The 14793-nt window shown below is 43.6% G+C and overlaps 1 protein-coding gene across 1 annotated transcript in view; it reads right to left on the bottom strand.

The window, feature by feature from the left end:
• SLIT3 (slit guidance ligand 3) overlaps nt 1-14793 on the bottom strand; it is a gene marked incomplete at both ends in the record, with an annotated part of 527658 nt that overhangs the window by 32872 nt on the left and 479993 nt on the right. Inside the window, one exon of the mRNA XM_082324538.1 lies at nt 5091-5184. Within this exon, the coding sequence (XP_082180664.1) occupies nt 5091-5184 (94 nt within the window). The remainder of the gene's footprint in view (nt 1-5090; nt 5185-14793) is intronic.

Raw genomic sequence — 14793 nt, forward strand, 5'->3', positions numbered from 1 at the left:
TGCATCCCAAAGTCTCTGACTTGGAACAGATCTTTTGGGATTGCTAAATAGCCTCTTTTGGAATCGATAGTGTAGACAACTTTTAGTCATGAACGCGCTTTAGTCCATAAAACACGTTTTACTCCTCACAGCTGGAAGTTACTGCGCATCTGGAAAACAAAAGGCATATCACTTAAACCAAAACAAGAGGAGAGCTACACTTAACTTCAGTAATAGAAAAGAAGTCTCTGCTCTTGCTGGAGCCCCTTGTTTGGACCCAGCGTGCTTGCCACCAAGAGCTGGAAGAGGAGAGACACCACAAAGTCAAGGGAGGCAGCATCAGGCAAGAAACTACTGCTCCAGCAACCTATTCTGCTGGCCTCCTCCTCCTCCCTGCCAGCAGCCTGGTGGGGTAAGTGCAGGAGGAGGCTTCTTGTGGAAAACCTCTTCAGGGGAACTGGACGCATGGGAGCTGATGAGGAAAGATATTTCCACTTTCCAGGCAGGATTGTGCTGAAATTGGTTCCGAGTGACAGTGTGTTTTGGATCCTGGCCTCTCCCCAGCTCACCAGTGCAAGGCAGCGAGTTGGGGGAATCTTGCCAGAGTGCAACAGTGGGTCCTGTGTTTGCCAATGACCAGCGAACGGCTGCCACAGCGTCAGGACTTCAGCAACCATCTAGCTGAAGCACTGAGAAGAACGTGACCTTCAGTCTCCATTTCAAAACATGGCTTGTGACTGGCTAAAAAAGGAGGAAATAGGGCAAAGCCTATTAACCTGCAGGCTGTAGGATGGGTAACGTTACGTAGATGCATATACTTTCTTTCTCCATCCTCCCTACAAGGAGGGCCCCATCACGACCCTCCGCAGCCACAGGATGGTTGACGTTCCAGCTCTGCATGCCTGAATTGCTTTTTTACACCTTGGTGGCTCAGGGAATACTGTGATTAACATAACGGAGATGACAAAACAGAGCAAAAAGTGTTCCTTCCCCAAACCATAAGAAGCGGGCAACATTTTTTGGCAACATTTTAGTCACACCTGCAAGCAAATAATGTCAATCAAAAGACTTTGTGGGGGGAATTGGCAGCATTTAATCCTGTTGCTTTTTATTGATCCCTGCAGTCCTAATATAAAGTGATGTAATAACGAATGATGTGCAGTTCCTTATTCAGGGCTGCCATGCATCAATTTTATGATGTGTATTGGCTATCTCAGTAATGACAGAACCACCACTTTTCTCTGCAGGGCTGCATTAAATCAGCATTTTAAGCTGTCAGGTAATAATTCCAAGCTTTAGAATAATAAAGTATATTTATACCATGCTCCAACATCAATACAGTGAATGGAAAAACATGCTCCTTTCCTGAAGTTATTTTTTTAGAAGTCATTTCATTGTGTTAAATGGTATTTTTTTGTTGATTTTTGTTTTGCTTTCTGGCATACAGAAAGCTACTCTTCTTCTCTAGTAACAGCACAATAAAGATGTGGAGGCTGGAAATGAGGAAAGCCACCTGCAATTTTAGCTTAGAAAGCAGAGAGCTCTGTGCAGCCAAGCACACACTGAAATAGCCGAGTTTTTGCTTCCAAGCTTGGCTTTCCCTTTAGGAGCATGGAATTCCTTTTGGGTCAGTCATCTCTGAGCTCTTAGTGTGCCACATCTAGGCTGAAGCTACCAAAAAATGCAGCAGGTGAGGAGCTCAGCCATGTGAGTGCCTCACCCAGCCTCCTCCTAGAAACCCAAGGTCTCCATCCCTATCCCACATGGTGCCAGCAAGTGACTGAGTATCAGTAAAAGCATGATGAAGTAAAGGAGGAGGCAAAGAAACTTTCATATTCAAATCCTGGTAAGAGAGTAATTTACGTGATTAGATTAGTTATCTCATTTCCCAGTGACCATCTGACACCAGTACAGTTGAAATCCTGTTTCTGCTACAGCCTTGTAGTGATGGCAACATTCCCAGTATCAGAGAGAGCCTAAAAACATGTCTAGTGGTGTTTAAAATGTTGGCCTATCTGACGGGATTTGCATCTGCATGCACTCAATGTCTATTGTATTAAAGCCATGAATCATGGCTTCTATTGCAGGGCCAGAATGGAATTTCCCTCCCCATATCAATAAATAACTTGGCTTCCTATTTTTTTTCCTGTCTTTGTCATCTTTTCCTCTCTCTGCAGAGTTGCAGACCGACTAGAGCTGAAGGCAGGACAGACAGACTGACTGGCGTCCTTGCTGCTATGATGTTCTTCACTGGTGTGTCCTACTCACGTGCCCAGGGTGCAAACCTGACAAGTGGATGGTCAGCTCAGGAACAAGCCTGAATCCTGCCATTACTATTCCCCGCCTCTGTAAGCAGAGCAGAGGACTGGTGCATGAGCTTGACTCATTCTGCATGTGGCACGACACTGCACCATTACGTGCTAAACGCGTGGCAAATCACAGGGCAGGGGATCAGACTGCTCCAGGGATCAGCAGCAGCACAGGACTGGAGGTTGTTGCTTTCAGTGAGACCCAGCAGCAACCACGGATCACTGCAAAAGCTGCCGAGGGCTCTCAGCCCATTTCTGAATGGTTTGGTGCAACTAAAACATGAAAGAAAAAGCAATACTTGGATGAATCTACGTTGAAGGCTGGGCAGGCTCTTTCACCTCTCGAGTCTGGCCTGCTAGAAAGCAAAACAGGACAGAAAAAGTAAAGAAATTCTGGATTTTTGTGTAGCATTCTATGAATAGTGGGAAGAATAACGCAACAAACAGTAGCAGAAAAGACTTAACAAGTAGTTATTTAGGTTCCCCTCAAGGGTTAATGGCCCCACTGTGAAGAACACTTTTCTAGCAAGCAAGCAAGCAAAAGTGTCTTATTTACTCAAATTATTTTGGTGGCAGGTATGAAAATGCTTCCAGCAAGGGTAAAACCTTTCAGGACCACAGCCGTCTCCATCCCTTCATACATCTAACAACGTAAGGTAATTTGAGTTACAAGCCTTTGCTTCATAACATGATGTAGCTACTGGATTAGCTGAATGATGGATCAACTAGGAAGGAAAGCTGGAAAGAACATCAGGGACTATTTATGTACCAGTACACAGCTCCTTATCCAGTCCCTGTGCATCATTTCAGGAACTGTCCTAATCATTTAACAGTTTCATCTTCCTCAAGAGTTGGAAACATTTCTGTCTGGAGGTTTTTCACCCAAAAGAAAGGCTTGAGTTGTACACACTGACTGTCTAGCACAGGTTCAGCTACTCTCTAGATAGCCAGCATCTCTAAAATTTTTCTTTGCTTCCTTTGAACTATCCTGAAACGTTCTGTGTATTAGTTTACACTACTCTGACGTGCCAGTTGCTTTACAGGACACAATCTGATACCAACTGCAAGTTACCAGGAAGACCAAAGAGTGCTACCGTCTCTCCCCTGCGACACGCTGGGTGTGCTGGGTGAGGGCATCCCTCGACAAAACCCCAGCCCTGCCTCCCAGGAGGGAACTGGTGAGCCCCCAGGACTGCATCGCAGCCGTGAAAACAGCCTTAGTAAAGTGCAGAACGCAGCTCACGCACTGCACTGAACTCTCTTGAATTTGTCCTCCTTTCTTACATCTTTGATTCAAAGATCTTTTCTTGACAAGCTTTCCATAGAGCTTGACTTTTCAATTGACTGTCTCTATTTGCTAAATTGCTCTGAAATTCCCTGTTCAGACAAGTAATGAACGCTGCTACTACGCACCTCTCAAAACACCCCAACCCTCTAATCTCCAGATGTTTTACTGCCATTTAAAACAGGAGGCTTTACTTTGCCCCTGTGAAACAGTCAGTGCCATTCCCAATACGCAAATGCAAACACAGGAGACTTCACAAAATCTAACGTAAGCCGAGCGAGGCTCGCCTCCGTAGCCAACAGAAGGCCGCGCGAGTGAGAGCCATCCAGCTCAGGGGTTTTCTGCTGCTGCCCAGGTGGGAGAGGAGCCCCACTGCAGTCAAGGCTGGCCCTTGCCAATGCACCCCAAGACTGCCAGCCACTCCAGAAGACAACAGCTAAAGTGGGAATACAACAGAAAACTCCTGACCTGCAGCTTTATGCTCTGGCCATAAGTTTCTCTTTCCCTTCTCAGTAGTTAGAATGGGGACTGGATTTTAAACACTGAGCCAGCATGGGCTGAGGAGAGCTGAGTTACATCTGTTAAGGCTCCTGTTATGCTGCTTGAATTGATGGATGCCCTAAGGAACACATAAGGAAACCGTCCTTAGTTTCTGAGGCAGCGCAAGATACTTTGCAGTAACTGTTCCAGAAGTACTCTTTTTGCCATGCTCTATACCAGAATAATTTCTTTGCTCTGAGGGTACATCCATTATTTTCAAGTAAACCACAGAAAGCTAGAAAATTATGTATGGTTACATTAAAATTAACCTTCGGCTGGGGCTGCACGGCTAGCAGGCGCGTCCCCTGGGTGGTGGATAGGGGATCCCTCTCTGGAGGGTGCACCGGATAAAATTGAAGAAGGTGCCGCGAACCAACGCAGCCTAAGGGAAGGCCACCCTGACAGAAAAACCACTGGCCCTCCGAGTCATGGGGGTTGGGCAGGAGGCCAACTACCTCCTCCCGGGGAAAAAAAAAAAAAAAAAAAAAAAAAGTTGCGGAAACGACGAGCATCAGAAATGGTGGGGATGGAGAAAATCAGTAACGAAGCGAGGAGGAGGAGATGGAACTGGATCGGTCATGTCCTGAGGAAAAAAACGACAGAAGACTGCGCTGTGGCCCTTGGGTGGACTCCAGAGGGAAGAAGAAAGTGGGGTCGTCCAAAAACAACCTGGCGTCGGATGGTGGAGGTTGAGAGGAATGGTGCAGGCTGGAACTCTTGGGAAGCGGCACGGCACGCAGCCACAGACCGATCGAAGTGGAAGAACGATGTTCGCGCCTTGTGTGCCTCCTGGCACTGAGAGAATTCAGTTCAGTACATTAAAATTAAAACGTGACATGGTCTGAAGTATATGTAGTCTTGCACTATTTGCATTAATTTTGGTGATTTTTACCCCAAACTCAGTGCCAGTTCAACCCTCGTCAAGCCAATGGATGGATCTGCCCAGTGTGTGGAGACGAATATACACACGCGCTTACCTGGTTCCTTTGTCAAGGGGAAGACATTTGGACTCATGCTGGCACGGATTTAGATCAGGAACACAGTGGTTAATCACCTCATCGCACAGCTCACCTGAGGCAAAAGAAAAGCAAAGAAGCTGTAACGCAACTTGGACAATCCTGAAGGAGCTTCAGCCACGATGTTCAGGGACGGCGAACCTCCCTACGTGGAGACAACGCAGTAGTTCAGCAGGAGGCAACAATATTGCTTGTGAGGGCACGTGAGACTTCATTAAATTGGGCTCCTTTGACCTATAGTGACTGCACTGTTTCTATCACATGAATTTGAAAGGCTGGTGTAAAAAGTACTGACATATAAACTCCACTTGGAGACAGACTAAGGATCAAATGGGCAGTTCCTGACCCAGAACCTCTTATGTCAAAGCAAGAAAGTGACACAAAAGCGAAGTTGCTCATTAGACCGTAACATTTTCACACTGCAACATCATTTAGCCGTAGTTAATACTCTGCCAAAGAAGCTGATTGGACATCGTTCTGGAAAAGAACAACAACCCACAAACCCTCCCCCCAAAACCTCTGTGACTCTCAATAATAGGAACCAGCTTTAGGACTGCACGCAATTATAAAACATTCACTATTTATAAGAAAAGTACTAGCTCTATTGTGCTCACAGGAGATGATGTCTTTTCAGAAAAAACCCCATCACATGTAAGCTCAGCTCAGCTGTTTATAGGTATGGTGTGTTACATGCCATGCACCTCCCTGGATTTGTATAAATTTTAATAATTAATAGTTCTAGAATGTTCAAAACCAGATAGTTTATTGAAATACCACCCTTCTCCGAGTCCTAAATTATTAGGTCACACTTCAGTACCCCAGGATTTGAGATCCAGCCAAAGACCACAGAAATCTGCCTTCCCGAGAAACCAACAGAAAGCTACCCCACACCTCCCAAAGCCTTGCAGGAAAAGCAAAGGTCAGGTACTCTCAACATGGAAACCCCCAAAAGCTACAGTCCCAAAGTCCCCCAAGCAGCTCTATCAGAAGACCACATCTGCAGGGTTTCAAGGTTATGCATATTTTGTGTGCCTATACACGATACACACCACCACATGAGCAACAAGCCATGTGGATAGCGTGGGAAAAAGGATAACGTGGGAGGCGCTGGTGGGCTGGCGATGTTTTAGCAGTATTTTCATGAAGCTGCAGCTCCACCTATCTTGGGAGAAACTCCATTTTCAAAAATCCTTACGTTTCTAACTCTAGCGGCTACAGAGAAAAACTTGAAAACGCAAGCCAAGCAAACTACAAAGATCAAAATTCAGATGGAAAAATGCAGATCAGAACCGTCCTCCTTTTATCAGTCTTGTGATCTGGCAGGGATGACTGAGAGCACAATTTTGAGGATGACTCTGGTGGTGACAGGTACGGTTTAAGTTGTTAACCCCCCCAGCTCACCCCTTCAGGTGACTTCTCCCACATCTCCAGCCTCCCTACAGTACAAATTACATTGCTCTTTATTTGACTCTTCATATTAGAATGGAAGTATAATCTGTATTTGCAAAAATTACTCATTTTTTTGTTTGTTTCAAACATGGAACATCTAATATATCTGCTTTTGAGAGTTGTCAAGCGTAAGTGAGAAAGTGGAGCAAGAATACAAGCCCTGGAGGCATGAGAGAGCGTACTACCAGCACAAACCCTGTATTCATGTGCCTTACATACCCTTATGACTTTTAGTGGGCTGGGTTGGGCAACACCAGAGAAATCTGGCATGGCAATCTGCAGTGGACAGTTTATTGTTCATAGCATCAGTTCTAAGGCAACCAATTCCATCTGGAGCCAAGGAATCCCAGGAAGCCACCACTACTAAATACTACCAAGTCTTTTTACAGCCCTGGACAAATCTTGGGCAAAGGTAACGAATGTATCCAGCTCAGGAAGGGGGACGTGCCAATGGGATTGAATGCTGCAAATCCATGGGAACCAGGGAAACAGATCATTCACTGGGCTCGAGGTTTGCCATTGTACTCTGTTACTCCTCAAAAGCAACTAGGGACATTCAAGTCTTACAAATACGAACACAGCTGCCACTGGGGACAGCTATTAACACATTTTTGAGGTGGCAGAACTGGAGATAGGTCTGCTTACTAAGCAATCCCCAAATCCACAGCCCACCAACCCTCCCAAATCCTAACAAGCAAAGCAACTCCCTCAGCCTTTGGGCAGACATCAACATGAGCAGGTCAGAACTTGCTACGATGCCTGGACAACTGCCAGTTCGTCGTCTTGGTATTCCTCATGTCCCTTGTGTGCTATGAATCTTATGTGAAAATAAACATGAAAAAAAAGTAACTGGCTGGTCACATTAAAAGAACTCAATGATCTAAAGCTGGAAATATTTTTGGAAGACCATTTAATAACTGAATACAGCACAGATAGAAGCCTTCAACTATCCTTTCACTAAAAATGGTCAATACATACTTTTGAAGCTTCTCTTTCTTCTTTTTTGTTGTTTTGAAGAAAAGGAAACAGGCTTTAAAAAAATAAGAACAGTTTCATAAACTCTCAAAGGAAATCATAATTCTTCTTTAAGTATTCTTCTCAACAGTCTTGACAAGTGCTTAGAGATCCAGTAAAAATCTCCCCAAATGTCAAATATTATGACTCACTGTGTCATTCTGAAGGCACCACTATCAAAATGTAGGAGAATTCTAGGCTAGGTACCAAACATAGCATCCAAAAAAATTTATCATTTTTCATGCAAAACTTGGAACATTTAAGGATCCTTCCTGTTATTTTTCCCATCTATCACTCATTAGGGAGCTCACTTGGGAATGCCTTGCAACTAGAGCTGCCTCATCTCAGGAAGAAAATTCTTCTTGAAACATTATTTCAGGCTCCACCAATGTTCACTAGATGTTGCAGAAAGCATGCCAGGGAAATAAAACGCTTTCTGAAAAGCAAAACCCAAGGCACCAGCTACACAAAGACTTTCTCATATTTTATTCACTCAGAAAATATCCGGGCCAAAAAATCTGCCCTCAGACCTGAGAGTGCAATATTCATTGGCTGCTTTAATGTCAGGATCAGAGGAAAAATCTGATCCTCTTTTTTTGGAGTGACACAGGGCTGCTCCTCTGTGCAGCAATTAAAGGTCTAGTCCAAATTTCTCATTGGATAGCTATGCGAACCTAAAGACAAACTGGACATTAATCTTAGGCCAACTTCTAGCAGCACTGATTCTCTTTGTGGGAGACATTTGATCATGCTAAAACAACAGAAAACTTCAGTGTAATGCTTTCCCAAACGTAGAGAATAATCCAGCCTCCCCATTTTCCCCTCTCCTATGTATTCTCAAATCAGAGCTCCAACTTGGGTACACAAGGGTTTTGAAAGTACTTGTATCCAAGATGAGAAAATGACGACTGTACTTCTTTTCTAATCAGTTAAGCAAATTTTTTTATCCCAAATAATGTTTTTTTGTTTCATCAAGGCACGCTTACTCTCTTTCATTAAAGCCAAAGAGAATAGATCAACGCGCAATGCACTCCAGTGAAGAACAGATTAAGACTATGCCAGATTTACAAGAGGAAAATGACTTTTGCCATCAGGTTTTATTTTTCATAGTAGCTGGAGGTATTAGGTCAATAATGTTCTGTGGTCTGTAGAACTGAGGTGTGGTACGAAGAGGGCACCTTTATAAAGACAGGCCCATCCTCGGCCGTATGGGCACTGCATTTCAAACTCCTTAAGGCTGGTGGTAACGTGCTGGTAATTGGTGCTTGCTTAGGAGAAGCACGCACTAAACAGATGAAGGAAGCAGTCTGATCTGCCACAAAAAATGCAACTTCCAGATAAGAACCAAGTTGTACTGACAGGTGGAACACTAACAGGTGGATCTCCCACTGCCGTTGTCTCATGCGTTTAAGAAAAAAAAAGAGAGAGAGAGAACAATAAATCCCAAAACAACACAGAAGGTATTTTGCCCCTTTGAAACTACCTCCCTTGTCCCCTTCACCAGCATTGCTTGTGGCTTTTCAAAAAAACACAGCAAAATATTTCTTCGTCTCATGCAACATTTTCCTGCTCTTAATTTTTCAGCAAAATCATGAATTTCACAGGGCTTTCCACATTCACTTTTTACAGGGCTTGCTGCTTATGAAGAGCGGCCAAGAAACACGCTTGGGCTTTTCTGTAGCCTTCCACACGTCTCAGAACGAAGCCAAAACAACAACAGAGCAATAAAGATGACTTTTACACACAGTTTAATCATCATCTTTCTTTTTTTCCGTTCCGTGCTATCATGAGAGCGATATATTTCATGCCACATTAGACTTTTAAACCCAGGATCCAAGTTACACTAATTCTCCTTAATCAGTGAGAGAGAGATTGGATGCAGTAATAGCATTTTACTTATCTGTAAGTAAAACTGCAGTTCTGAAAAGACAATCTAGACGGCCAGTTTGCAACCAATGAGTTAGATGATTTTTCTTCTGTTTCATATGTCAGTGGGGTGATACTCTGTTCTCCCATTCAGAGTATTCATGAAATAACTGGTAAAGCAACATAGAAGATATTCTCATGCTTAATGTGAGAGCAGCTTTTGTAGGGCCTGGAAGACTAAAAGCAAAAATGCTGTCAAGAATTTCACAACATTACTTGAGAAAAGGAAAGCGCTTACAGTGAAGAAAGGATGAAGAAAGCCTGGCCTTTATCCACAGAGCAAACTTTTACAGGCTGCACAGGGAGGAGATACAGATTTGGGTGGTTAAATAGTATGTTGCAATTTTCTGAACTTTGCCAGGTAAGCCAGAATGGAACTCTTCTCCTTACGGCTAATAAAAAATACTGCACTGTTTTTCTCATAAGAGATTACTCATTTTGTATCTAATAACTTGTATCGGAAGAAATGGTTTTTTTGTGTTTTGTTTTCCCCTTCTCTCTTTTCAGTTATTAAAAAGAAGTCAGTGCCAATTGGAAATTTCAGGAGAACACAGAACCTAAAAATGGTTGGGTGGGACAGACATAGGATGTTCCTCCAAGAAACTAATTCAGTTAGGAATGTTGTTGATGTTTGATGAAAAAGATTTGAGGCTCATCTTAGAAAATAAAAAAAGGAATTTTTTACTTCCAAACTGTTTCAGCTTGCAACGAAGAGAAACTCTGTGAAAATCCTTCAGCAGCAAATGCACTCGGCTGCCATGTTAGATACCAAAACATAAAAGAAATTACCTGAAATGCACTGTAGCAGAATTCCCCGGCTGGATTACTGATGAAGTTGGATCTTGCTTGACAAACACTGCCCACAACGCTTAGTAGGCAAAGAACTAAAAGTTACTTTATGCTTTTCATTCTGTGTTAATGCTTTAGAAACTCATATCTGAGTTTTCACGTATCAGGTTTTGGCCTATTAAGTGGGAACCTGAAGTTAGACTCCACATTGAGATTCCCAAAGTGGCTTGGTTTTCAGAATTAAGGAGCAATTATCTCTAATCTTGAGGTTAAAAAAAGGGATAACTGATTAAACAAGATCTGGGTAAAGAAATAATGATCCTTTCATTATTTCTGAATCTTGAACAAGGAATATGTTCTAGTTCTGTGCACTGCCAAAGTACAAAAAAACCATATTCAACATCATAAATGCCACAACACCACAGCATGTAAAACACCAACCAAACCAGACAATTTCCAGGGCTCTTACAAGGTAGTGACCTGCATATAGCACTGTCCCTCAGAACCACTGCGTCTGGAATAGATCCTAATTTTGCTGGACCCCCCCCCATTTTTTTGAGCTGTATTACTTCATACGGGTTACGTGATTTCTCTGGAATCTATTAGGGATCAATTCAGTTATTCACACAATCTAGTGCGTCCAGTCACATCTGAGATGCCATACGTTTTCTGAGACGTCCTTTTGGGGCTGGCAGACAGGACAGCGGAGACACTGTAGACTCACGCCTGTCTGAATGGGGGATAGGGAATGGGGGTTGCGGTCCGTTCATAACGCTTTCTCTCTGCCACTCCCTCCTCCTCGCGCTGTTCCCCTGCTCCAGCATGGGCTCCCTCCCATGGGAGACAGTCCTTCATGAAGCTCTCCAAGGTGGGTCCTTCCCACAGGCTGCAGTTCTTCAAGAACCAGTGTGGGTCCTTTCCACGGGATACAGTTCTTCAGGAACAGACCGAAGGGACACAGTTCCTGTCAGAAAACCTGCTCCTACATGGGCTGCAGCTCCTGCCAGGAGCCTGCTCCTTGTGTGGGCTCTCCGTGGGCTGCAGCTTCTTTCAAGGCATATCCCCCTGCTCTGGCACGGGGTCCTCCACGAGCTGCCGTGTGGATATCTGCTCCGACGTGGTCCTTCATGGGCTGCAGGGGGACAACTTGCTTCACTGTGGTCTTCTCCATGGGCTGCAAGGAAATTTCTGCTCCAGCACCTGGAGTACCTCTTCCCCCTTCTTCACGGACCTTGGCGTTTGCATAGTTGCTTCTCTCACGTTTTTTCATCAGCGCTGCTGATGGGCTCAGCTTTAGGCAGCCGCAGGTCTGACAGGGGAGCAGCTCCTGATCTCTTCTCACAGAAGCCACCTTACAACCCCCCTCCTCCCCGGCTACAAAACCTTGCCACGTAAACGCAAATACAGCCTTTGAACCAATTGAGGTCTCTGAAGAATACTTTCTATGCAGAAAGATTTACTTATTTCCTACTGGCAGTTCCAACACGGCCACCACTGTGGTGTCGGAGCGCTGAACACGCTGACTGTCCATAGGCAGACTCTGCTCCTCCCAGCTTTATTAACTATGCAGCATGCACCATCTGCCAGTAAGCAGGTAAGTAATGGGCTTGTGGTGAACTTCTAATCCTCTGATGTGTTTCTTCACAGATTGGATTTAATGAGTCATGAATCCCACTCGAGGATGATATTCACTCCACCCATCCTTTAAGGGAGTAGTAGCTGAGATTCCATTTTCTTAGAGATACACTGTGGTCCTGATGAACCAAGAGAAATTCTCCAGTATATCTGGTTCCCCAAACATGACACACTACATTTTACAAATGGGAACGTGACCAGAGGAAATCCTGGAGCTGAGGGCTCCCACATGACAGGACACCCATACCGAGACTAAAGGCAGGCTGCAGCACCGCCAGTTACTGTGCTATTTCCTTCTTCAGTCCCGGTACAATGAGATAAGAGAGTCCAATCTGATAGCAGTGACATGTGGTTCTCTCTCAATAAAACAGGGCTGGAAACGGGCTTAGGCTCTTGAACAAAGCTAAAAACTTCCAGCTCTTCTCATTCACAGTTATACAAGTGGGAAATGCGGGTGCCTTTTTATTTTTTGCACAGAAAGCAAACACACTTCACATTTGCCAAGTAACTAAAACTGAGAAACTTCCATGTAAGGCAGAACTCCTCCAAATAAAAGGAAGAAAACACACCAAACTTTGACCACAATTTTCTGTTTGTCTCGAGGAAATGATGGCTAAAAGTTCCAAAACTTTAAAAGAGGCTGATAGTTATATAGTTGTTTAAGCCTTCAGTGTTTATTAGGCAGTCCATATCCTTGTGAAACCACAAGGCTGAACCACACTACCTAAAACCTTCCTGTTCCTATATCAAGCACGTAGTTAAAAACTCGCAAGGGGGAAAAAATAACCTATGGTGCAATGATCCACTTCAGCTTCATTCAGCTGTCACTGGTGCCCGTCTCAGGGATTGCTGCAAACCAGTCTCACCACGGTTAGCGATGGGAAACGGGCTGGAGAGCTCCAGCAGAGTGTCAGCCACAAGTCACGACACAACTTCTTTCTTCCAGAGTTGTTTGGCTTGATAAGTGCTTGGCTTTGGCCATGCAACATGACCACAATCAGATGTGCCAGAAAAAGTGACCGTAATCACCAACAGTGAATAGTGTTCTGTCTAAAAGTAGCATAACTGCAAAAATCTCAGATACCATCTACCACAGGACACCACAAGGTCCCCTAAGGTAAAATAGATCTTAGCCTTCTCTTCCAAACACATAAAACCAGAAATGTCTGGTAGTTTCTAGCTTTTTTTTTGGTTGTCGTTCTTTTTTTTCTGCGATACACACTGCTCGCAGCTTTTTCCCAGGGAAACAAACTATTTTGAAACGCTTGCTCCCCCCGCTTCCCACCATGGGATGCCATGTATTTTAGAAAAGACCTATTTTCAGCAGTAGAAGTCACTAATTTCTTTGTTTACGTTTCAGAACAAAGAAGTGTGGCTATTTGCTGAGGCTTTTTAGGATCCTTACGAAAACCTGAAATATTTCCTGATTTTTCTGTGTGTAAGCACTATGCATTTCTGCTTCTGGCTAAAATCAAACAGATAGGAAGAAGGAAAAGTCACAGCAAACAAACAAAACTAAATAAACTAGCAAGTAAAGCATAAAACCATCCAAAGTACACAGTAGGTGTTTGGTACAGTGCATTTTGTCCTTAATGTATGTTTGGACACCTCTGCAAGGGAGAGCACAGAGGGTAGTGAGGCTGAGGAGAGGATCTCTTTGGAGGCATGAAACGCTGTATTTGGATCTAGAACTATAAGCAAAACAGTGATGGCTCTCAAGAAGGTCTATGACAGTAGCGAACAGAAAAAAGGAATGGAAGGGAAAAATTGTATGAATTTTGCCCTACATTTCTAAACTACAAAGCTAGGGAGACAGCGCAATGTTTGCATTGATAGCTGCACGTAGGCCACGTTAAAGCCAAAAAGACAAAAATTAGAAAAAGATAAAAATTAGAAAAATACAAAAAGGAAAAGTACCGGGGTAACTGATCTAATTCACGGCTTCCTCTCGATGTTCCTATACATGTTTCTTTTTGAAGAGGAGGAAAGCCTACAAAACTGTAAGGAGGACCTGTAATCCAACAAGGGGTCCCAGCAGGTTGTACAGCAGCCCACAGACTGCTCAGGCTTTAGAGCTGGCTGGACTTTGGGTACACGATTATCCTGGAGGAAACACATATTTATAATTTAGCTTCAGGATTAAAGTAACCAGTTGGGGAGAGGAAAAATAAGACAGCAGCTGGCAATAAAAGGCATCAGGACTCTGCTACACAGCATGAGTATTGGTTTGGTTATGTAAATACAGGCAACAAACATTGAAAACATTGACTTGAAGAATGGTGAGGAATCCTGGTGGTGCAGGTAAGGGCTTGAATCTTTTTTATGGCAATCAGCTATCTGCCTACCCTCCCTCTCAGTTTTGTCGTCTTTAACTTATACTTGCCTATTTCATAGAATCCGTTTGTATTTGCACATTGTTTTAAAGTTATTAGATGGAAAGGAACTAGGAAGGAGGTTATTGTGCGAGTGTGGGTCGGTTTTTGGTGTGGTTTTTTGTTTTCTTTTTTAAATGAAAGTGAAATGGGGCTGGAGTGTGGGAAACTCCTTCCCTCAGCAGTCACTTAACAGATTGGCCATTTTTCATCTACTTTGAGTGGGGGAAAAGACTGTCAAGGAATTTTAAAGGAAAACACTGCAAAAAGTTATTAATTGAAGAAAGATCTTTGGCCTTCATTATTCCAACCGATGAAAGCAAAATTTATGCATCATTATTTGGGATATTGTTTCCTAAAAAGGCTATAACAAGTAAAACTAGACAGACAGAAGATAAAGCAGGAAAATGCTAAGGTATGGAAAAAACCAAACCCTGGATACTGCAACTCTGTCAATAGTCAACGTTTCCAACACATGC

This window comes from Platalea leucorodia (assembly GCF_965183815.1).
Source record: "Platalea leucorodia genome assembly, chromosome: 11".
Classification (NCBI taxonomy): Eukaryota; Metazoa; Chordata; class Aves; order Pelecaniformes; family Threskiornithidae; genus Platalea; species Platalea leucorodia.